Source organism: Crotalus tigris, unplaced genomic scaffold (genome assembly GCF_016545835.1).
Source record: "Crotalus tigris isolate CLP2741 ecotype Arizona unplaced genomic scaffold, ASM1654583v1 scf7180000017794.702064, whole genome shotgun sequence".
In the NCBI taxonomy this organism is placed as follows: Eukaryota; Metazoa; Chordata; class Lepidosauria; order Squamata; family Viperidae; genus Crotalus; species Crotalus tigris.
In genome coordinates this window covers 36,470-61,502 of record NW_024096641.1, presented here as the reverse complement: position 1 = coordinate 61,502, position 25,033 = coordinate 36,470, and the positions used below count along the sequence as shown (strand labels likewise).

The following is a 25,033-nucleotide window of genomic DNA, read 5'->3' as shown; positions in this document are numbered from 1 at the left end:
GAGTGCCCCGGGTGACATTCCTCGTCCTAGCTGAGATGGAGGGACCTTTCCATCTCCTCCTTCCAGCCTGGTTGATAACTGCCCCATCTGAGTGTCACCTTCTTCTCCCAGTCATCCTTCCCAATGCCCATCAACCACCTAGGCTTGTGGCGGCGTTCTGTCACTACCTCCTCTTCTGAAGAGCTTGAGGATCTGGAACTGGAGTATTTCCAGGAGTCTGCTCGACTGGAGGTTTCCCCCTCATAGCAGGTTCCTCTCGATCTATTCCACTGTCTGACATGATTTGCCAAGTCCCCCAGTAAGGGCTTTCCTTCCAGGTTGACTATTACTGCAGATCCTGTCTAATGTCAGGGGCCACTTCAAAACCTCATCCTAAGAAAGCAGAACTCGTGGAAGCAGTTTCTTCCAAAAAGCACTTTTATTAGGAGAAGCTGATAGGAGGCATAATAGACAGGATCTGAGGGTTTCCCGCTCAGATCAATAGGTTAAAAGTGTCCCAAGCAAACCCCACCCCAAAGTTCATCCAATCAGTTAGAATGGGCTAATCCCCAGATGTTAAGTCCATTGTGGGAAAGAGCAGATAATGCCAGGCTGTCTCAGGGTTGCAACGTTGTTTTGTTGGCTCTTCACACCTTCGCTTCTGAAAGTGGAGATAAACCAGTTGCCGGAGGTGCATTCCTTTCCCCCCCCCCCTTCTAGTTGATATCAAGGGGAAAGATAGTTCACAGAGGAAGTATGCAGAAACAGCAAAGTGTTATAGTATAGCGATAGAGGAAAACAGAGCAATAACCCGCAATGCATTTCCCCCCTCCCCTCCATGAGTATGGCATATCCCAGAAGTATAGAAAGAGTAGGCTTGGAATTAAAGGTAGAAAAGGAGCCCCTTAGAATATGGGTTCTGACATCCTGCCTCCCTTTAAAAAGAGAGAGATCCACCTGTGGAGACATAGAGACAAATATATATATAGGTTAATCGGGTTTGTTCGGGGATTTGGTGTGGAATTTTTAAAGAAATTTAGGGGCTTTAATATAACTTTATCTTTAGGTTAATACTTTATAGGTAGCATCTGAATGCTTTCAAAGTCTTTTGATGAAAGGCGGCTAATATGTGTGTGCTTATAGTAAAGATTTTTATGATTAATTTCTCATAAGATAGATTTCAATAACCTACCCTACTGTCAAAGAGCCACAGTAAATACATAGGTTTTTATTATGGTTCATTTTTGATAACAATTATATCTCTGAGTCTTAGCATATTTACTGATTATAGTATTGCAACCTACATCCACTGTTCTGCAAAATTTAAACTATTTAAAATACCTTTGAATAGTAAGATTTAAACAGTTCTAACAAATTGGAGAGTAAATGAGCAACACTTTAAATAATCAGATAGAAGCAAAGTTGTGCAAAGTGGAATCCCATTTGTTTTTCTTACAGCTGCCTGAGAAGAGAGGATTATCAAATAGCATATTCCTCAAGTCACAGCAGGTGCCAGCAACTAGACATTCTTAAAAAATTAAATATCAGACATGATTAAAACTTGGAAAGGGAGACAACACAAAATTCCAGGATGACAGTCTAGACTGAAAAGTCAAATGTCCTGAACAAAGGAAATGATAAATCACGTTGTGTTTTCTGGAACACAACACAACATGGATATACTCATGTAGTTAATGTCCACTCAAGGGAGTTTTTATTACTTAACTTCCTCTAATGGAAATTTTGTGAATTTGTTCCAACAACTGTGAAGTGTTTGGTTCAGATAACATGTTCCAAAGTTTAGGATTTAAATAATATAGAAACAAATGATTTAGTTTTCCTTCCAATAGGTGTTGTTCTCCCAGTTAGTATATTGATCATAATTAAGCATTCAGTTTACAAAACTAATAGACTTTTTTAAACATTAGCTTTTTTATTAAAGTTTAAATTAATTGTATATAATTTTAACATGCAATTATTCAAAATACTTTTTATTTATACTTAATATGTGAAAGTAACTTCTAACTAGAAATTAGAAGAATTATCTTTGCAATAGCCTAGTGTCAATATCAAAATGTCTTCCAATTTGGGTTTAATTCTCTTTAGCTCTTGACCACATATTCCTGTACTTGTGGATGTTGGAGAGTGTAAAGCTTTATGGCAGATGAGGATGTATGCAATCTTTTTCCTCCACTGTCATATTACTTAGTGGGCTGAAAAATAATTGGATGTCTGATTTAAGTAGAAAGAGGTACTTCAAAATGAATCAGTGAATTATTTTGGCAGACAAATTTTACTCTGTAAATAGATTTGTGGATAATTTGTGGTACTTTGGACTATTTTGAATTGTTTTAGCCTTTTCAGTTGTTATACATTAAGTGTTGCTATGTTAACATTAACATTTGATATTTTACACATTTATTTCCTGCATTGCTGTGTGGTCTTTGGGGAAATGTGCTCTAATGCTACATGAAAGAGACAAAATATTGATCAGGTAACATTTCAGTTACACTTATGTATGTTGCAAAATTAATGAAAATGCCAGGCAAAAATGTCAGAGTGCACAAAAAGGTAGGATTTGAATTTGGACAGTTTAATGAAAAGTTTAAGATTTATGCTACCATATGTTCTTTTAGCCTGCATTATAGCAGTCATAATACAATAATTGCTGCATTACAAAGGAATATGGCCAATCCTCAAAATAAGTGATATTCTCAAATTACTTAATTTATTGGTATAAATAGTCAAATCTTGATCTAAATAATAACTAACCTTTCATATAAGGAGAAAGATACAAATGTGCCACATTTTTGCAGAAGCTTGGAAGATTTTGTAGTCTTCTTTTGATTTTAGCTAACATTCATCTGCAACCTGTTTTAGATTTTTAAAGTAAATCTAAAGCAGTTCCGGTTCTATTTTTCCTGTTTTAGTACTCAGATTTATTTAGTTTAGGTTTGTACGTATTTATGTAAACCATTTCTATGTTTAGCCATCACACATGAAAAACTAGAGGTCCATCTTGAAATGATTAAGGGCTTAAATTGTCATTACAAGTTTACGATTAATAGGGGATTTGTGGGATAACAATATAATGGAGAAACATGAACATTATTTAATAATTAATTTTGGGTAAATGTGCTTTTTATATAAAACCAAAAAATTAAGAAATAATTCATGTAGTAGAAATATTTTGAAAATAATTCTGAAAATTTATTAATGAAGCTGCATAAATAAAGAGGTATTGTCATTTTTATTTATTTAGTTATATTATTATACATTCCAACTTTTCTCTAGGAGTTCAGGATGCTATACATAGAATTCTCTTTCCTAATTTTCTGCAATAACCCTTGTATTGGAGGGTAGAGAGTGACTGTTTGTTGAAATTTCTTAAGCAGGAGGGTATTAATAGATTTACTTAGGGATGGGAAAAAAAGCAAATAGCCAAGTTTATCGAATGTAAGTTTGTTAGTTGGGTTATATTGGAAGGAAAATTTTGTGTTTATTATGGATGAATGGTTGTTTAAAAGAAATATACACTTCAGTGAGGAGAAGATGGATAAATTACAGGTAGAGTAAATAGAGTTGATATGGATTAAAAAGTATTATTTAGATTATGAATAATTTTTAGTTTTTTAATTTGGAATTGCTTATAGTTATTTTTTTATATATATATTTTATTTGCTTAAATTTGTTTTGTATTCGAGTTAAAATACATTATTGATTTTGTTATTTGTATAGTTGGATAAGTTTATTTAGAATTTGTTCGTTTGTAACCAGCTCTGGGAAGTGAGGGGGGGAGGGAGGGAGGGGGTTATTTTAGGAGGGGATATTGTTAAAAACGTGTATAAAACTTTTCAATAAAAAAAGAGAGTGACTGTCCTAAAGTCATCACTTCCAACGGATGACTGTGTTTGATTCTAGGCCTCCATAGTTAGAATCCAGTAACAACTATTACACAAAATGGCTTTTATTTCAGTAATAAATAAATAACTAGGAAAAAAGGACTATAGACTCAGCTCTTAGATGTTTTTGTTTTTTACCATGTAATCAAACATTGCTTTTCTTCATATATTTTTTATTATATATATTATTATTTAATATTGTTTTCTCATAGAGGTTGTAAGAGGAACTTTCCTTGAAATATGACAGTAGCAGTTGAACATCTTCTGGACCATAAACCTAGGCAGATGGCATACATCTGTTATTACCATAAAAGTGTACTGAGATTTTCCACAGTTACAGAACATGTTCACATTGAATGATTGTGACAATTTCAGTCTGTGTACTTTGAGAGAATAACGTTTATTGTTAAATTCAGAAGCCTGCATGTAGCATTTAACCATAGTCTTTTGATCTCCATGTTATCTCTTTGGAGCCTTTGGTGCAGAGCCCACCAAAACAGCTGCTTCTCTGAGGTTTGGCAGGGCTTCATCAATTCCACATAGGGGAGATAGTTTGGGACTAAAGGAGGTGGCGAGACACATTAAATTATATGGAAGTACATTCTATATCTATGCCAAATATTTGATTTAAATTGTTTCTTTAAAAGAAAATAACATATTGATTTATTTTGTATCCGTATTTAAATATTCAATTTAATAATTTAGGCATACAACCATAGAATTCTATGTTTAGGAGGAACTGCTTCAAATAAATTAGGGAGAGGGATTGGTGTCATTTATACAATAAGAATCGAGTTTGAAAACGTGTTATTACAGAATATAGTATATTTTCATGAAATGAATCTTCTGTACTACCACAAATTGCTGTTCTCTTTGGGTGGGATAGGGGAATGTGTTGGGGAATAGAATGCACATACCTGTGAAGAAACAAGCTGTTGATGTGTTGATGCTTGGAGTTTTTAAAATGTTCCTTTCTTCCTGATTAATTAAGTGATTAAATCAGTTCTCATACAGTAAGAAAAATAGTTAATCTGATGATGGAAAATCTCAGGCTATCTAATTCATAAATAAACATCTTAATATCCCCTCCCCCCAGGTTATGGTTTTATTTCTGTTCTTTTTCATGTTCAGTTCAGTTCCATTTGTTGTTGTATGTGCATCTCAAATGTTCATAGTTATCTACTTCATTTGTTTTTAGTCATTTATTTTTGAATTTCCAGGTATAAGGTGAAATTTTAAGTAACACAAGCCTTCATTAACAATTTTACTTAAGTTCCTTATTTAAATATAAATTTAACAAACTTGTAAGAAAAAAACCTATATACTATGAGCAGTATTATTATAGAAATTCAACATGAGCAAAATTATAAATTTGGATTCCAGTTTGTACTTAAATAACATTTTAGTGTATTTTATCTCTCTGGGCAGAAACTTATTTCTTGCAAAACTTTAAGGTAGATATTCTGAAATAGGAATCTGATTGAAATCACCTTTCAGAAAATAATGGACCTCTTAATTTATGTGGAAGAAACAGGAAATTCTAAAATATTCTGTTTGAAATACAGAATTGTGTTTGAGAAATACTTTCTTAAACATGAAATTAAGGAAAAAGCTATTTAAAACTTTATTTTTTTATAAATATTTTATTAATTTTCTAATTTTACAATCATGAGTACTTAATAAACAACATGTTGTCTGGGTCTGTTGGTAATTCAGTGGTATATATTAACTTTCTCAGTCTAGTCCAATATTACACCATCCAGTGCTTCCTTGGTCCTCTTCTGGTGATATGCATTTTTCCACACTGGGCAAATACAATTCTTGTTACTGTTAATACATATTACAATTAAATATAGACATCTTCATCACATTTTTCTGAATTATACATAATATTGATAGTGTCAGTTTGTAATATCTTTTCTAGCCAGAACATATCTCAATTGTATTTGCACTTAAAATCCATTTGTTCAATCAATATCCTGTTTTTTCCGCTTTTTTTAAATTTTAATTTCTCATCAATGTTCAAAATATCTCTATCGTTTACAATTTTCTCATAATAAATTATATTTGGGTAACCAAAAGCTTCCCTTATTCAAACCCTTTTAAAATTCTCATATTTCTCATCTCATAACAAAATATAATATTCTAATTAGGGTTATTTAAACCTTTGATAAGGAAGAGAGGGGAAAAAGTCATTTTGTAACAGTTGTCAGGGCGGTCTACAACAATCCTATTATCCTTAGTTTTTTTTTAATAATCTAGGAATTTTCTGTTTAAAAACTGACAATTATAATTCCTAGCTCATCAAAATAAAAAAGTAAAAAAATACATTTTTTAAAAAAAGTACTAACAATAATTTATTCTGAAAATAAAAGAAGCTGCTTTTAAAGGCCAACACAGAATTAGAATATATTGAAAATGCAATTAATGTCAACCACATAGTAGCCTTCATTACGCTCAGAACCATATAGGCAACATGAATACCATGTCTCCATTCATGTTATAATGTTCACCTTCCTTAACTAGAAATGACTTGTTAATGGGCCAATTCAGGTTCTTCTCTACCTCATTAAAATGATAAAGCCAAAAAAAAAAACGAAGGAAAAAAGGCTAATATAACATTAGTTGATCACTGTCTAAAAACTAAAATCTGCTGCAAGTGGAACTTGACTCCTGGTGACTTCATGGTCATGCATACTTACTACTTACTGTTGATGTTATAGTATAAATAATTGCTCATGTGGAAGTAATACGTGCAATATGCTAGTAAATGTGCTTTAATTTCAAAATAAACTATAATATTTGTTGAATCTCTTATGACCATCTTTACATCTGTCTGCATAAACACGCTAAATAAACATTTAAAAATATATCCCTCTGAAAACTGCATATCCTTTAGGTCACCCTTGATCCTTATCATTTTTGTTTTAGAATACTTTGTAGGCAGCAATAAACAATATTCCTCCTCTTACTTTTCTGTAAGATTGTCACCTAGTCAGTGTTTTGTCCTGTAATGAAATCAGTGTGTGTGGGCAGCGTCTCTCTCTTTCTTCCCTTCCTGTTTATAATGGGTGAGATGGGGGAAAGGACTCTTCTCTTTCATTTCATGTAGTGTTTAATCCTAGTGATTCTCTCCATATCATCCCTACCAGGGTGGTTTAGCTAGAAGCATTTCATTTGCCTCCCCCCTCCTGTCTTTGCTGCCATAAAGCTTTGCAACTCCCATCCTTCATTCCTAAGCTCTTTGTTTACAGCATTTTCCTTCTCTACGCCAGTTCTACTTGCTGTGCAGATCAAGGCAGAACAAGCACACTAAAGTGTTTTCTGGGCTGGGCTGAGATGAGATAGCAAGAACCAGTTGATGGGAGGCGTGTATACCTACTTATCTTACCTCTGAAAGGCAAATGCACAGGGCTTCAATATGAATTAAAAACTAAACAGGAATTACACTGCAACTAATTCTAAATTAAATTAAAGTTCTGACCAACAAATGCTTGAATCCTTCACGAACAAGTGTTCTGTTGGAATTATAAAAATGATTAGTGAATTATTTTGGGTGCAGTTCATAATATCCCAAACTTTGTATTTTTTAAAAGCTGGAAGGCAGTCTGTAACGTTAGTAATATTTCAGGAATTATTAGTTTTGTAAACTTTTGCAGCTAAAATTAGTAACTATCAAAATATTCTTACAGGACAAGTTTTTCAGTGAAGTGGTATTTGTATCTCTACTTCTGTGCTGAGCGTGGATTTGTATATCTTCTTTCTTTAAGGCAGATATAATATGTATCCATTTCAGTGACTGAGCATTTGAGTGCACCAATGCAAGTCATAGCTGATAACTCAGGCAGCCCATCTCGTACTTCTGTAGAACCGTATCACTGAACAGTCTGGAGTTACCTATACAAGAAACAATTACTCTATTAGGGTCAAATACCCTTTCACCTTTCTACCTGAACACCTGCAAATTGAGCTGTATCGCATTCAGAATTTTAAGAACAGAGCCATTGTAAAGGGGTGGTTTGTTTCTGGGAGAAACTTATGCCAGTTCTCTCTTAAATGAAAGACAAGTCTGTTGTTACTTAAGGGATATTAGGCTTCACTGCATTTTTGAGGAAAACAAATTTGCTGTAACTTTATCTGTAATGTAGTATTGAATGGGTGCAAATAGACTCAATAGCATGTATAGCAGCAAGAAAAATAAGAGTTTGTTAAAGTGATGAAAGGGATTTCTAACCCTTATATTTCTAAGGGATACCATATCAGAATCAAGGGTTGGAAGGGAAAATGTCTTAGTTACAGCATGAACATTAAATACCTGCACAGTAATTTATCCAAAAGTATCATCAAAGAAGGATGTTTTATCTATTCTAAGCTCACAGTGAATTTATACATTTCCTGAAAGTAAGATTGATGGTCTTTGAATTGGAGATTTAGCTAGTGAGTTATTATAGTAAGACTAAAACAAAAAGGTAACTGCCAAACTGTGTGAATTTTCATTGTGATAATGCCCGTACTTTCATTTGCTAATTTCATTATTTTATCTTTTATTTCAAATATAGCTAGGATATATAAGTACATGTTTCTTCTTCATTTTCCTTTGTTATTTTTATTAGGAATTTGAGGTTTTGGCCAAAAATTTCAAACACATTATGGAAAAAAGGCATGTGTTATCATTATTAAAAATTTATCTCATTGTGAAATGAACTTTAAGATATACAAACAAAAATATGCAGTTGAATTAGGTTTTAAATTGAAAGAAATAATTATATTAAGCTGGTATACTCTACAACTCCTTTTAATACTATACTATACAACTCCATTTAAATTTGGTAAAAATTGTCCCATAGAAATTTATATAGGATTCCTGTCTTATTGTTGTATTTCAAAAATGCCAGTGCGTATGGCCCACATATAAGATGTATACTTGCCAATTTAATTGCCAAAGTGTTGCATCCTCATAAAGGATTTTGTGACATAGATGGTTTCATTATATAATGTTTCACTAGATTTTTTCACTTATTCATCTCATTTGAATGTTTAATGTTTTTTTTTGCATTTGAACTTTAAAATAATACCATAACAATGAGATCTTACAGAATAAAAAATTATTTATATAAATTATATCTCATCTTTTAATGTATGAATAACTTTGGTAGCAAAAAAATGAAAGTAAATGATTTGGCTACCTGGTTTTCTTTAAAAATATTTTAATGAATTCTGTATGAAACAAAATTTACTAGTATTAATGTACATATTGAGAAAAATATTTCAAATCATGAAGGGAGCATTAATGTTTCCATGTTGCGGCCCACCAAGATTGCAAATTACACACATCAGAGAGAGACTGGAGCAGTGAAATTATATGTGATATATCCATCAAAGATGAGATAACTGACCCGAGTATTTGTGGGTTTTCTAATTCTTATATTCTGGTAATAAATTATTCAAATTAAATATTTCAAGAAATATGATGTAACTGATTTAGAGATGCCGGAGATAAATACATTTCAAAAAAGAACCTACATGTCTTCTATTTCTTCTCTTTTTTTAAAAAAAAAATAATCTGAAACTGTGGTGTTATATACATTTAAGTGGAATAAGCCCATTTTATGTAGTTGAAGCTTATCCTATGCAGTTTTACACTAATACAAATTTCACTAAATAATTGCTTTTGTGTAATAACTTTCAAACCAAATTATAAAGCTGTAATCCTTTGTGTAATACACAAATTGTGTAATACACAAATTAATGGACATAAAATCTATTGCAAATATGATTTCTGAATAAACATAGAATTGGTCATTAAAATGCAGACCAGAGTCAATATAAGTTAGATTTCAGTAGAATGAGAGACAATAAAAATGTTTGTTGCCTTGGAAGAATCGTGCGTGTCTCTCATATCTTCCAAATGCAAATTGTGTTCCTGGATGACAGAACAGATCAATTTTTACATGAGATTTATATTATTTTAACGTATCTACTTTAATATATAATTTGTGCTATGGAAGTTAAAAAGTTTGATTTCACTGATGAATGGCTGATCTTTTAGAGAATCATTCTGTTCAAAATGAATAAGATAAAATTTTAGTCCTGTCTGAAGTTTAAAGCACTATAGCCACAGTCAAGAGTTTGATTAGAAATATTTATTATATCAAAGTTTTTCTTTTACTTAATGTTTGTCTTTGGTAAAGCCTTTTTAAACTTCTTTCTAACAGTAACCTTGACTGCCGCACAAATGATAGAAATGAAATATAAAATCTACAAAGCTTTATAAATTAATGACAAGTTATGAATCTTAGAGTTTAATGCACCATCTTATGTCTTATAATTGACAGTTATGTATCTTTTATAGATATTAAGAAATCAGAAACATTTCATAAAAGTCCTACCCTAAAATATTTTTCTTGATGTACATTTCTTCCCTCCTTTCAAAAAACATGAGTTTTTATTTTTTGTTTGTTTGAAGATAATTATGCTTATTGTTAAAAAAAATGTAAGAGGAATTTTCAGTGCAAATAAGAACATGCTTTTCTCTATTATACATTCAATAAAAATATACCTGTTTGAAGTGTAAAATTATAGCAAGGATAACAGCAGAGTATATAATACTGAAGAAATATCTAAAAATTTGAACAAGAATATATATTTATGTGTGAAATGGAATTTTAATATATAAACTTACATTTTATTACTAGAATTTAATTTTATGGTCACCATTAAATATGAGATTGTGTGTTGGAATCAAGTTTAATAATTTCACTAATAAAACTGGACTATTTTGTACTTAGTGGTTTCATTTTTTACAGATGAAAGTATTGTCAGATTTATTGTTAAATTGTTTTTAACAATATGTCTTTTTCCTAAATCTACTATTTGTTGTAAAAACATACACTTTGAACAGAAGCAACACAAAATATTAGTAATGTCTTAAAGGACACAGAATTATTTTAATGTCAGATTTTAAAAATAATATCCTGCATAGAAGTTACAAAGCAGTTTAGAAATAAAGTATAACTTAGTTAGTGTTAAAAAATACTTTTTAAATTTTATTATCCTAATTTGATTTAATTAGATTCAACAGTTTAAATGTATGCCTGGGGGTTATCCTTACTTACCTATAATTTAATAAAATATAGGGAGAAGTTGTAAAATACTTAAGATTTGTTTCTTTTTAGATTATGAAAATTAATGAATGGAATTGACCTATTAAATACAAATATATAGAGTGAAATATTACACATATACCAAGTTACGCTATTACTTTTGAAAGATTTTTAAAACAGGTGGTTAACAGTTGTCATACAGAAAAACATAATTATTTAAAGTGTATTATGGAATAGTCAGTATGTAGTATGTAAAGCTGCTACCACATAAATTTTTTATCCACTCTAGGAAATAACATTTAGAAATAAGCTAGCCTGATTTAAAGATGTTTTTTTCAGCAGTAGAAACACAAATAATGCCTCCTGTATCAATGTTAGTTGCTTTACTGTAATATTAGAAACAGCTCTTTGTCACATGTGCTTCAGTGGCAAAGTCATCTAGAAAAGGTATTTAGAGAAACCTACCGATTAGAACATTTGGTTGTTTGCAGTAAGGAATATTTGTAAAGTCTTAGCATTTTCCCAAATTGTTGAGCTTATTATTTCACACTTCTTTGTTTTTTGATTTATTTTAGCTCAGTTTTAAAAAAGATCAATAAATGTCATTCTTTAAAAGGAGTTTTACTAGCATTGCATTAGCAGAAATTTAGGCAAGCAGAGGCAAGAATGGACAATTTTAAATTTAGGTAAAAGCAGAAGACATTCTTCATATATCACAATATTTTTTTTGTTTTTGCTAATTTATAAAACTTCTGATTCCTCCTTTTAGCAAATTAATAATAAATGAATGTTGTTCTGCATTTGAACCCCTAGGTAGCACTATTGTCTCACAAAACCAGTGATGTCTCAAGACAAGGATTATTTATTTATTTATTTATTTATTTATTTATTTATTCAGTCCTTATAAACCAACTCTAACTAGCACTACATTTTTATAATTTTCAAATTTAATGATGATCTTATGGCGAGTGGCTAAATATGCTTTGAGATTCTCTCTCTTTCCCTGGATGATCTGGTGGAGGAAAAACAGAGTGACAACATTCAAATTATTAGTTGAAATCCAAAAATTATTTTGGTGAGACGTGCAAAAAAAAATTATTTTAGTGTGTTGCTTCTTCAGCTATCAATACATCTGTGAGATTCTGACCGACTATATTCTATTTTCTTTATTCAGAACACTATTCAGCACTTGCTTTATTTTCAAGTCACTAATGAGGTAAATGAAGTCTCAATCTCTTAATCTTGTTTTTCTTTCATCTTTAAACAGGGCCACCTACATGATTTCCACTTAGCTATGTGAGAGAAATGCATTGGTTCTTATGAGGCTGGCATGGAGCAGTAGTAAGCAAAGTCTTGTATACTGCTTTTACACCATTTATTAAGTAGCACTCTAAAGATAAGCAACATGTATGAACAGCTATTGTTGTTTCAGGGTTCCTTGGAAAGTGCAGTTAATAAACAGTATAGAACAAAATATTATAGATGGATTTTTTTCATTGTCCTAGAAAGGAATCCCTTGCTTCAATGGTTAGTGAATTGCATATATGATACTAAAATAGACCTCTCTCTGGTTTACGTGACTTGGTAGTTTGAATCATCCCAGCAATAATGTTTTTACCAGATAGATTTTCCTTCCCCTTAAGGCAACTTCTTCTTAGTAGTATTAGTCTTATAATAAGTATATATTATGGAAGAAGACTAAATTATTATTCTGATCTGCAATATGGCCTGTTTGAATCAAAATTTGGAGCTTCATTCTATTTTATTGATAACAAAGCAGATAAAAATATTATTTTGAAGTTATTCCTTGCTCTAAGAAATATGGACTTCAATGATTACAATAGTTTCCTTTTATTCATTTCTCTTCCCCCCCCCCACCTTTGGTTAACATAAGACAGCTGTGAGTGCAAAATTCATTGAGATTCACTAAGTGGGATTAAAAAAAACCTACAAAGGCCTATTAATGTGCATCTTTATTATTCCTTTGTCAGCATGCTGCACCATGGGAGACTTGAAAAGGGAACACTACAGCTTTCTATGAACAAGCTGTTTTCTAATCATATTATCTGCGCATTCGTGCGTATACTAGAACATGCAAAGTCAAATGCAGGTGGGAGGGAGCCACCCTTTGACTCACTGTAGTAGCAAAAATATTTCAGGCTATCAGCATGACAGTTTTCAGCTTTTCATTGTCTCAGTAAAAAGAGGTATCTTTATCTTGAAGGCAAAGAACACAAATAGATCCCCAATGTGTTTGCATGAATTCTTTAAAAAATCAACCTTGCAATTAAAAATAAAATAGTGAGGGAATTCTAATACAAAAGAAACCGAAAAGTATTATGATGAATTCTATTTGGAGTGAATTCAATAAAGTTAAAAAACGGGAGCCTCTATAGTGATAGCTTCTTTCTTCTTCTTTTTCCCTCCACCCTAAATTTCTGTGGTCGCTAGCCAAGTTAGAACAAATGGTCCTTACAAAATGGTTCATAGTTTGATTTGTCAAAGAAGAGAAGCTATTTCCATGGTATATCCCAAAAGAGAGCTTTTTGAATGTATGAACACAAATGCAGACTAATGGGGTTCTTCTGTCTGGGCAATCTTTTTACAATGGTTGATGAAATAGTTTGCACAGTTTTAGTTGCCAAATTGTTATATTTTAATTATGATAAATAATCATTTTGAAAATATGTTTAGAACCATGACTAAAATTTTGGGGAAATGGGAACAATCTGCTCATAGTCATAAATATTGTTTAGATCTAGAATCCATAAGCACTTTTGCTAATACAGGTAGTCCTCGATTTATGACTACAATTGAGCCCAACATTTCTTTTGCTAAACAAGACATTTATTAAATGAATTTTGCCCTATTTTACAACCTTTCTTACCACAGTTGTTAACTGAATCACTGCATTTGTTAAGTTAGTAAAACAGTTGTTAAGTTAATCTGGATTCCCTATTGACTTTGCTTGTCAGAAGGTCGCAAAAGGATCACATGACCTTTGGACACCGTGACCGTCATAAATATGAATCAGTTGCCAAATGTCTGAATTTTGATTCTGTGACTATGGGGATGCTGCAATTCAATGTGAAAAACGGTCATAAATCACTTTTTCAGTGTCATTGTAACTTTGAATGGCAGCTGTTGTAAGTCGAGGACTACCTGTACTATAGGAGTACCTGTTTTCCTCTTTAAATGTAACTTGTCATTATGCAGTCGATACAATCCTAGAGAATTCTTCAACCATCTTTTCAGTAAGGAAGGATGCGGGATTGAGAAATTCTTGGCCATTAATTAGTTTGTACAATATATAGAATCTGATTTAATTTACAGTATTGTAGTATACATTTGATTTGTTCATACATCACTTGACTAAATTAACCAAGTCTTGCAAAAGTTTAATGATTAAGCAGTTGATTATAGTCTAAGCTTATGATTCCAACATGTTCCCTGGAGGCACTATTGTTCCTGCAGGGACATGCAAAAGTATTGTCCATATTGATTGTCCATTTATTTTATTGAAAAAGTAAAATACCTACCTAATTGAAGGTGAGGAGTGTGTGTATGTAATTTTCTTGTTCCACTAAGAGGGCTATCCCTTAACTATGGTCCTTGTAATATCTGAGCTTCAGTACTTAAAAAAAATCTGCATATGCCTTTAGATTCCCAAAATTGAGTACAATGGCCTAATCTTTTTAAGTAGAACTTCTTCATGATGCATTTATGTATTACCCTCAGTTCAAAAGTGTGTGTGTGTGTGTGTGTGTGTGTGTGTGTGAGAGAGAGAGAGAGAGAGAGAGAGAGAGAGAGAGAAAGGGGGGGGCAATATGCAAATCAGCTATGATTTGATTTGAAGATTCAATTCAAAATTCTGATTTAGTAAGTTAGCTTAATTCAATGTGAAAAATTGGTTGGAATCAGTTCCAGGACTTGGCTCAATACAAATGTTTGTGCACGTACAAAATCCATCAAGTGTCTTAATTTGATATGAATGCATCTGATTCGATATGGTGATTCAATTCAAAGGGATGATTTGGTTGACGTTCTGAACTGAAATTTTGTATATCCTTTTTGATATATAAAGGAAAAATGGTAATCAATGTGGTTACATAACAGTGAAATATAAATAGAAATCATTATACTCTCCCTGTGATTTGTGTTTCATAAAATATAAAATATGTGAGACAGTTTGGTCTCGTGGGTAAGGCACCAGGCTACAAACCAGGAGACGGAGTTCTAGTCCTGCCTTAGACATGAAAGCCATCTGGCTGACCTTGAGTCAGTCTCTTTCCCTCAGCTCAACCCATCTTCACAGGGTGGCTGTTGTGTGAAATATAGGACGAGGAGTAAAGGAGTATTAAGCTATGTTCACTGCCTGGAGTTACTTATAAAATAATAAAGACATGATAAAGAATTCTAATAAAATAAATAAAAATATGTTCTAATTAATAAAAATGCATCGGTTTTGCTGCATGAAAATAATGTGGCCACTCACATCAGTCAACAGACTGGAACCATTAGAAAGTTTTTCATTTGCTATATTTACATTAAGTATGGATATAAAGCATATAATTTACTTGAAATCATAATAAACACAAAATCAAATGGTTTGATACTGGGGATTCAGAATGTCAGTAATAGCTGCTCTTTTTCCAATAATTTTTCCCAAGCAAAGTTAGTTCTGTAAATAGGCATGCCCCATTGAGTCAACTATAAAATGTTGCGTATGTTCTCATTTTCTGAATAATGAATATATAGATATTCCATTAGTCTACAATATCTGTTCACATTTATATAGACATTAAAACCTTCTCCATACACTAACACTAATGCAGGGTCCTGGTTCATATGGAAGCTCCTATGCAGTCACCTGTACGTGCAAAGGATTTCATCTGCAGAGATAGAAACTAGCATCATTGGAGCCTGCTTAAAGATTGTGGATGTCTTATTAGGAATATACACATTTTGAGCATCTGGCTACCATAACATGAAAGATAACATGAAAGAGGTTAATGTCATACTGATTTGTGACAGGGCTGTATGCTTAAATTTTCTAATGTATTCAAGGTAGAGGAAAAATTAAAAAATGGCAGCAAGGAACTAAGGTTGACTAAATTACTGGTCTAATACAGCTTGACAGACATTGATGAGTAACATAATTGTGTCTAGAAGATATGTTGGGTTCTACCTTTAATAATGTGGAAGATTCTAATGAGAAAGTTATGTTCAGATAACGTGAAGGCAATTTTTGTGCTTCTAAGTCCAGTACTGAGTTCTATGTTTACCATAGTAAGTGCCAATAAATTATTTATCAAGCTTCTAAGGACACCTAGATTAGATAGGATTGTACCTGTAGAAGCAATTTAAGTTATTTTTTAAAAGCAGGCATCTCTAATCTGGGAGAATTTTACCATTTTCTTATGAGCTGCTCACCTGGTTGTATTTGTCAATGTATGTTGATATTGCATATTTTTTGTAGAACATATTAAACTATAATGATTTGTAATTATTGGTTTTGTCTTGATTTTTTCTTTTCTTATTTTTGTATGCATGTTTGCGTGTATTTCTATGTGTTTGTATAAAACCTGCGCACACATGTACACACACACACACACACACACATGCTTGTTTTCCACATTTTTATAAATACTCTGAAATCTTAATGGAAGTGTTTCTAACAATGTTAAATTCAAAGTTAATTAACTAAAATATTGATTGTGTTGTGGCATGTGCAAGGTTTTGGTTAACATTTCCCCTAGCTGTAGAGTTTGAGTTTATTTTCATGTTTTGAAGCAAATTCTCATGATATCTGTAAATTATCTCCTTGGGGGTGTTTTTTCCTGAGATAATCTGACAGAATTTTCCTGCAAGATATGCCCATCAATTCTTCACATATAGCACCTCTGTGCTTCAGGCTGTATGCAAATTTAATGCCCATCTCATTTCTGTTTCTTTTACATGGATGACAGATATTGCAACAATAACCTACACATTTTCCTATGGGGATTTACATAGGCTTTCCTTATGTATAAGAACATACCTCCATTTCTGGTTTTGCCTGTGTTTTTCCATATAATATTATATATACAGAAAAATATAGGAAATTTATGATATACATAGATTAAATGCATATACCAAGATATGTCTCTCTGTCCTAGAGAGACTAATCATTACTAGAAAAATAGATGAGGTAAGCTAAAGTGAAACGAGTAATATATATTGAAAAATAATTTCTAATATTTGAGAGTTTCTGCCTTTATAAGCAAAACAAAAGCTACAATATAAGAAATGTGTTTTTGCTTTTTCAAAAGGAGCACTGTAAGTATAAATAATGTAGTTGAATTTGGAAGCAACCTTTTAAATATAGGTCAGGCTTTTCGTTATAAATAGCTTAAAGGAATTGTGTACGTCAGCGGCCCCCAACCTTTTGGGCTGTGGGAACCAATTCTGTGGAGAGAGGTTTTTCTGCGGACTGGAGGGGGCATGGTTTCATGTGCTTCTTGCATTCCGCGGATTGGACTTCACTTGTTTGCATGGCTTGGTTTCTGGCATGCCTCAGATTGGTACTGGTCCACAGACCAGGGATTGGAGACTCTTGGTATATATGTTAACACTATCCTTGTATTTTCCAAGGAAAATTGAAACTTATGGTATATCATCCTAAATGTGAGTGGAGTAACTTGTGTTGCTGAATGCTTGAGAGCAATAGAATTATTTTCTGTTTGAGAGTTACTTTGTAGTTCCTCACCTCAGGAGAATGCAGAATGAGCTTGCTGCTAACAACAAGGCCATGTCTATACAAAACAAATAAGAAACATACTACAATCTTGGGCACAGCTTTGTTTCCAGATATGAGCAGGACATGATTATGAGCAGGTCATAGTATCTGAGAATTGTTAAAGATTGCAGAGCTATTTATTCTACACTGGTGTTTCATGCAATGTACTGGCTTAGGAATTATTTTTCAGAGAAAAAAAATGATATCCTGGATAAAATGGAGATACAAGTCATGTGCCTCCCAGTGGGTTCCTATTCCTACTCTTATACCAACCCATTCCACCCGAACTTAAACCTGCAAAAAATGGCCCTTCTAGTAACTTTGTAATTCCTCTGATACTTACCTACAGCAATCTAGAACTTTGGGGATCGTGAGTTACAATCCTCACTCCTCAAAAATTGCTTACCCCTGAACCAGTAGAGGCAAATATATGCTATCCATAGATGTTTTCTAGGTCTTTTTTGATGGGTTGCAAAATAAGAAACCCTTTTACTTTGTATTTTGCGAATATTTAAAGCTGCATCAATACCTTTTATATCTTGAGAGCTTTTGGAGATCATATAACCCACCAGGGCCTACCATAGTGATTGGAATTCTATAATTTGATATATCACTTGTTGTAATATTACAATTTATTAGCATCATTCCTCACCCCACCCCTTGGTAATTGGTGAAAATGGAAACTCCATTTGGATCCTTGCTGCCATTTACACAGTAGTACCATTGCCAATTCCTTTTGGAAATGAGCAGCTTCATTAGGAAATAAAGTGCAGCTCTCAGCAAAAATTGGAATTTACATGGCTCAATAGGGTAATAAGAAATGTAGATCTAATTAATAAGCAGCAAAGGATTGATGATAATACAGGAGAAAGCAACAAGTGCATTTTTATAAAAATAATTAACTATTATTAATGATTTTATTAATTTTTAAAGTTTACTATTAACATTTTTAAAAAATGTTTATGAATACAGTATATTTATAAACTAAATAGCTTTCTGGTTTGTCTATATTACTATTCAATAAAGGATTGTGAACTTTAAAAGAAGAAACGTACATTATAGATACAGTAAAATTGCATGGTGAAAATAAAAAGGAGAAAACCCTACACTAAATTGCCTGTGAAGGGAAAAAAACATATATATTTAGAAACGTTAACAAACAAAAAGAGGGGGAAAAGAAAAAAGCTAAACAAAACTGAAAACAAAACTAAATTACGTATATAAAAAGAAAAATATCACGTTATTAAAATGATATAACCTTTTTGTATTTATCTTGGGATTAAATTTTTCAGCAATGAATTATAGCTTGGCCATATAGAATCATATTGACCATCTTGCCTCTCTCAGCATAAATCTGAGATTTCATATTCTGATACACAGTAAATTTTGCAATGTCCCTTCTTGATGTTTTAGATAAAAAGTTACTCATAGGTCCACACAGGGTGTCTGTGTGTGTTTGTGTGTGTGTGTGTGTTTGTGTAAAAAGTAGCAGTTGTAAACAAACTATGACAGCTGAGCATTTTGCTTACTAAAATTTATAAAGGGCATTTTAATTAGGATTGAATGTTTGTAAATGTGCCCAGTGTTGATGGAATTACAGTAGTTTAATACAATATGCCAGGAATGGTAAACTTTTTATGTTTTCAGAACTATCCTTTCTGAGATCAACAATTATGAAAGTATGAGTATGTAGATTTTATAATAAAGGGAACATCACTCTGTTTAAGAGTTCAACTATGTGAATGGTCAGCTGAGCTGAATGGTGTTTGAGAAACAATATATTCAGCATAAAAATGCACCATCATTTGGCTTTTTTAAAAGAAAAAGAAAAAATGTTTGACTTTATGTCTTGATCCAAGATGTACCATATTACTGGAAGAAAAAAAAATCCATACTTTCTGTATTACACTGCAATGTTGGTAACAATAAAAACAAGCAATAAACTTGCCACAGAATTATAGCAAAAAGGAACAGTAGTCCAGTTTCCCTGGCAAGTGGCATGTATTCCCTATCCTGTAACACATTAAGAATGAGATCAATGTGACTTTCCTTGCCCTCGGCAATATCAGTATTTTGCCAGATTTGATTGACTGTCATGTCATAGTTAAGTTTATTAGGTGTACTAAATCAGCAACAAAAAGAGAATAATGTGTCCATAAAGACGTGGCTCTTAAACACAGATAGAGAAGTTAATTTCAAAGATTGCAAGTCGTATGAAATCTATGCAATTGTCTACCAAATAATAAAGGAATGAGAGCCAATTTGGTGTAGTGATTAAGTCATCAAGCTAGAAACTGGGAAATCATAAGTTCTAGTCTGCCTTTAGCCACAAAATCACCTGGGTGACCTTCGGCCGGTTAATCTCCCTCAGCCAGAGGAAGGAAGCAGTGGCAAACCACTTTTGAAGTGCCAAGAAAAAAATACTCAAAATTAACAATACAGTATATTTAATCAAATAGTTGCAAGCTTTTACATTTCTGAAAACTTTGGTTTTTTTCTCCTTCCCATCTATTGTTACTTTAATTTTTAGCTCTGTTCTCCAATGTAAGTTCTTCACACAAAAAAATTCAGTTAACAGAATTAGTGATTCATTATAAGTTCTTTTTTCCTCCTTTTTCATTGAATACTGTATATACACAGAATTGGAAAGATAGTCAAAGAAAGAGTTGGAATATACTTACCTATTACCTTATCTTGAAGCTGTTGTGTTGCTTCCAAATTTCATGTGATCAGGCAAAATTTATTTTGTATTCATTTATGCAAACATATTTATGCAGCCTGGAATGAATTCTGAACTGATTCCAGATTCACATAGTACTTGGCTTATGCATAAAGCATCTTGTTATTATTATATAAAGAGGAATGTACATTAAAGTATTTATATGATCATATAAACTGTCATTTAAATATTTTTGGGAGTAGCTTATTTTGTGCTTTCAAGGATGCTAAGATTAGGGATGAATTTGTATAAGAAATAAGAAAGCTTTATTTCAATTGGTGAAACTCCTTTATTTAAGATTGAAAGCTTAAGCTGTCCTTCAAAAACACAGTCCTATTGATCACTTTAAAGTATCTCTGTTACAATAATATTGGCTTTTTGTTTGCACAAGTCTGCTTAAAATAGCTAGATAATAGATTTCTCAGTTTTAAGAATTTAAATAGTGCCTTATATAACCTAGATTTCTACATTTTGCCTTCCATATTTCTATTGGTTTTATTTTCTATTGGAAAATAAATATCACATATACTTACTGGCAATTTCTCAGAAAATTAAATGTAAGGTGACAATGTTCTATTGGAATTCTGCTTATGTAATGGCTAAAAGGTTCGTTTAAATTAAAAACTTAAAGGGCACTTTCATCAAAATGCCTAACCTTTAACCGATTGTAATATGCTTTATCTCTTTGTGTGCTGATCTGGCAAAATAATCTTTGAACAATATCAATAACTGATTACACTCCGAGTTTTTAAAGATTGATCAAATCTCCAGAAACCGCCTATGAATAAAAGGAGACCTCCAGGAAAAAAACCTTTGTTAGATGGTGCACGTGTCACAACAAAGCCATGCATTGGCAAACATCATCTTAAGAGCTGTCCTTTCCTATTGAGAGAGGAGAAAGAATTCTTGCCTGTTGTTTTGAAGGTGTATTTGAAGAAGTGTTCAAAAATAATTATCTTAATTGGGAGTTATCAGAATAAATTCAGATAATATAATTATTCTTTCATCTATAATAATATAAAATGAACACCTTTGTAATATGTAGAAACTGGAATTTGAAAGTGCAGTTCAATTCTTAAGATTCCAACTATACTTTCCTTCCAATCCCAGCAGTAGACTCGAGTTCCTTTTGTTGATAGTATTATAAAAATACATTGCCAAAATATATTTCTAAATAAGACTATTCATTTGGAATATGTTTGTTAAGAACATCTTAGAAAAAGTATTGATAGGTTACTAGCAGTCATATTGACAATACTAAAAAACTTTCTTATATGGATGATTAAAGCTTTGGAACTCCCCCCCCCCCAAAAAAAAGAATCAACATAGCTAAAAGAAGGCACACCTGAACTTTTATTTCTTCAAAATAAAACAAACTTCTGGTTTGAATGTAAAGAGATGAAAATGATTATATTATTTGTGGTAATAGATTAACTGTTATTTCACTTCTTGTGTGAGAAACAAAAATGAGAAATGTTATTGGGTTCTTTGCCTTGAATTAATTGCTTGGCATTCTCTAGAAACAGAATTACAATTACTTTTATTTTGTTTATAATATTTGTATAGCTGCCCGTGTCACATGACTCTTAAGCCTTGATTTAATGGATCTTGATCTAACACACTCTAGATACAATGGACAAATGTTTTATGTGGCCTTCATCCCTATATCTGCCCTTTTAATTGTGACGTCCCTGCAAATGATGCCATTTAAGTCAACTGCATAATAATAAAAATGAAGAACTTTGACACAAATGATATAAATTTTAACAGATGTTCAGATTTAAGAGACACCTCTTCCCCTGAATATTCTGCTAAATTGAGATTTTACTCCATTTAGCCGAGCAGTTAAAAATAAGTGTGATTGGGAGATTTGAAATATCTGTTTTCTTCCACGTTTTGTACATTAAAGGTGGAATTAAGTAGTTTATTTCTGTGAATGAAGCTGACTTTTAACACCATTGTAAATGAATATATAATTCTTCTTCCATTCTTGAACTTTCTCCATATCCTCAAAATCCCCCAATTTGCTGAAACAGGAAACTGCACAATTATGAATATCAATGGACGCTTCCCTCATATGTATTCCATTAATTTATTGCAGGATATCTGAAGATAAATAATCTTTTTCTTGGTTCCAGCTTTTCCTTATTGGAACATGGAATTTTGAGCTGTACATGATTCCACTGGTCTTGTTGCTGCTGTTGGTGTGGAATTACTTCTTGATCTTATCAGGAAAAGATAATCAGCCACATGATAATGTAAGTTTTTTTAAGCATATGTGTATTTGTTAACAAAAAAATCTTGGGAGTGGAATGTTTTTTTCAAGGTCTTATCCCAGTGTCTGAAGGTATAGAGGTCTGGATAGGCAGGCTTAAACTCAACACTAACAAGATTGTGGCTTAAAGATCAAGTAGCATCTATAGCCACGAGGACTTTTGCACAGATTCATCTCGTGCATTAATTATGAATGTTGCTGGACCGAGAGCCCCTTCTTAGGAACATTCATGCGTTGGTTATCTCATGTGTGAATTACTGCAATGCATTACTCTACATGGGGCTGGTCTTTGGAAGTTTCACTATGCAGAATGTGGTAGCACGTTATAGCAATGCTATTATCTATAAAGATCTCTATATTGTAATGATTAGATATTTGAAGAACTGTCTCTTCCTATTGTTTCTAGCTATCCTGTAAGCTTTGACAGAGTCAGCTGCTCTGTGTTTCATCCATTAACGAGATGCAAGAAACATGCCTTCTCTATTGTATGCCTACCCTCTGGAACAGTATCCCTTCAGAATACTGCTGCTGCCCTGCTTTTTTGGGGGGGGGTTATGGGCATCTTTTGTGAGGAGTTTTGTCTGTTCCACCAGGATAACCATCTTTCTTTTTTATTCCTTAGTATTATTCTTTTCCTTTGGTTTTCGTTTTGCATGTCATCCAGAAGTGGGATATTTAGATACAAGATTTATAATATAAAAGAACATTTGGAGGGTGCCTTTTCAGATATATTTTAGGAGAAGACCCTTGGGGCTCATGCAGTTCTCTGTTTAATGTAAATATGATGGCAGAAGATGTCCAACAAGGAGAGCCTAAGGATTTGAATGTGGAAATAACAGAAATAACCAGAAAATTTTTCTTAAATCCCCAAGAAATATTTCAAAATATTTTATACTGATGTGATGAGCAAGATGTGTTACAGATATCTACCCTTAGCACTACTTAGAAAGAAACAAGAGTAGTACTGTACTTGAGGAAGATGGTATAGAATCTGGCAACCTTGTTGTATAACTTCAGTAAGATTGCACTTCTTTTTTTTTACAAGCAGAAAGAAGGAACTAAACATGATGGCTACATATGATGAAATCATTATGAATTATATTGCATTTTATCATTTTATGGAGGAGGAACATTGTTTTTCTTAGCGATTATCCTACATTATTGAATTGTCTGCTTGTTTTTGCAATGTGGTCATTTGGTCCATATACAGAAACTATCTGGCAAGCCTTGCCACAATGAAAGACTCTCAGATCTCCATGATTTAAAGAAACCCAAGAACTAATTGGTGGAATAGCAGGCATTTCATAATGGTTGGTAATTACCTGATGATGGGCATTTTCCTGCTGAAAGGAACTAAGGCTTGGAAGTGAATAGGATGGTCTATCAAGGTGGTACCACTGAGAAAGATTTATGTTTTTTGATCATGGGCTGTGCTGCCACACAAAGACCTTCTGCCAAGAGGCAAGCTACAAAGACTGTGATGGATATTTTTGGCACCTCACTGATTTCATCAAGAACACATTAAACCAGAATGAAAGAACCTTTACAAAAGTCAACAACTGAATACACTTCCAAGGAACAGGGCCAACAATACAAGAAATAAAGGGAGAAGCACACAGGCAGAGAGGGCTCATTGGCTGGAAACTATGTAATAAAATGAGAAGGAGTACCACCACAATTTCAGATGTTTCTATAGCAATGAACACAGTGTGTGGCAAATAAAGAGAATTTGGAACGCTAACAAAGGGTTTTTGACATTTACTCAAAAAGAACAGGTCCAGCAGAAAGGGAAGGGGTGTTGTGGTTAGACAAAAAAGCACATGCTTGCACAGAATTAGTAAATTAGAACCTGGAAATCTTGTTAAGAATGTTTGATAAAGTAACTGGAATGTTGGGAGGAAGTGACTACATTGTCCTTGAAGTCATGATATCAAGGGGAGAGGAAATAGAGAAGAATCAGATTTGTGCATTGAATTTCATTCAACAGAGCAGATTGTAATGAACTCAGAGCCAATGGCATGAAATACTAAAGTAGTACAGGATTAGATGAGGGTATAAAATTATTTGAAAGAAGATTCTGAAAGTGCATGAACAAATAATATGGAATAAAAATGGGGGTGTATGAAGAAAGCTGCATGGAAACCCAGTTTGCTAAAATCTTGAAAAACAAAACAAAAATGGTAGGCGAGGAACATAACCAAAAAAGGAATATAAAGCAATTATCAGAAACTATACAGTTTGTGTCAGTAAAATAGAAAGGCTAGAATATGCAGAAGC

At 32.6% G+C, this 25,033-nt stretch overlaps 1 protein-coding gene across 4 annotated transcripts in view; it reads left to right on the top strand.

Moving 5' to 3' along the window:
• Positions 1-24,540, top strand: part of MCTP1 (multiple C2 and transmembrane domain containing 1) — a 123,880-nt gene extending 99,340 nt beyond the window's left edge. Inside the window, exons 16-17 of one of the 4 annotated variants that reach the window (XM_039342518.1) lie at positions 22,620-22,739; positions 23,805-24,540. In XM_039342518.1, the coding sequence (XP_039198452.1) occupies positions 22,620-22,739; positions 23,805-23,837 (153 nt within the window). In that variant the 3' untranslated portion in view covers positions 23,838-24,540. Of the gene's footprint in view, positions 1-15,819; positions 15,904-22,619; positions 22,740-23,162; positions 23,301-23,801 lie in introns of those variants that run through there. The other 3 variants (XM_039342517.1, XM_039342519.1, XM_039342520.1) reach the window with 3 other exon arrangements.
• The last annotated feature ends 493 nt before the right edge of the window (positions 24,541-25,033 follow it).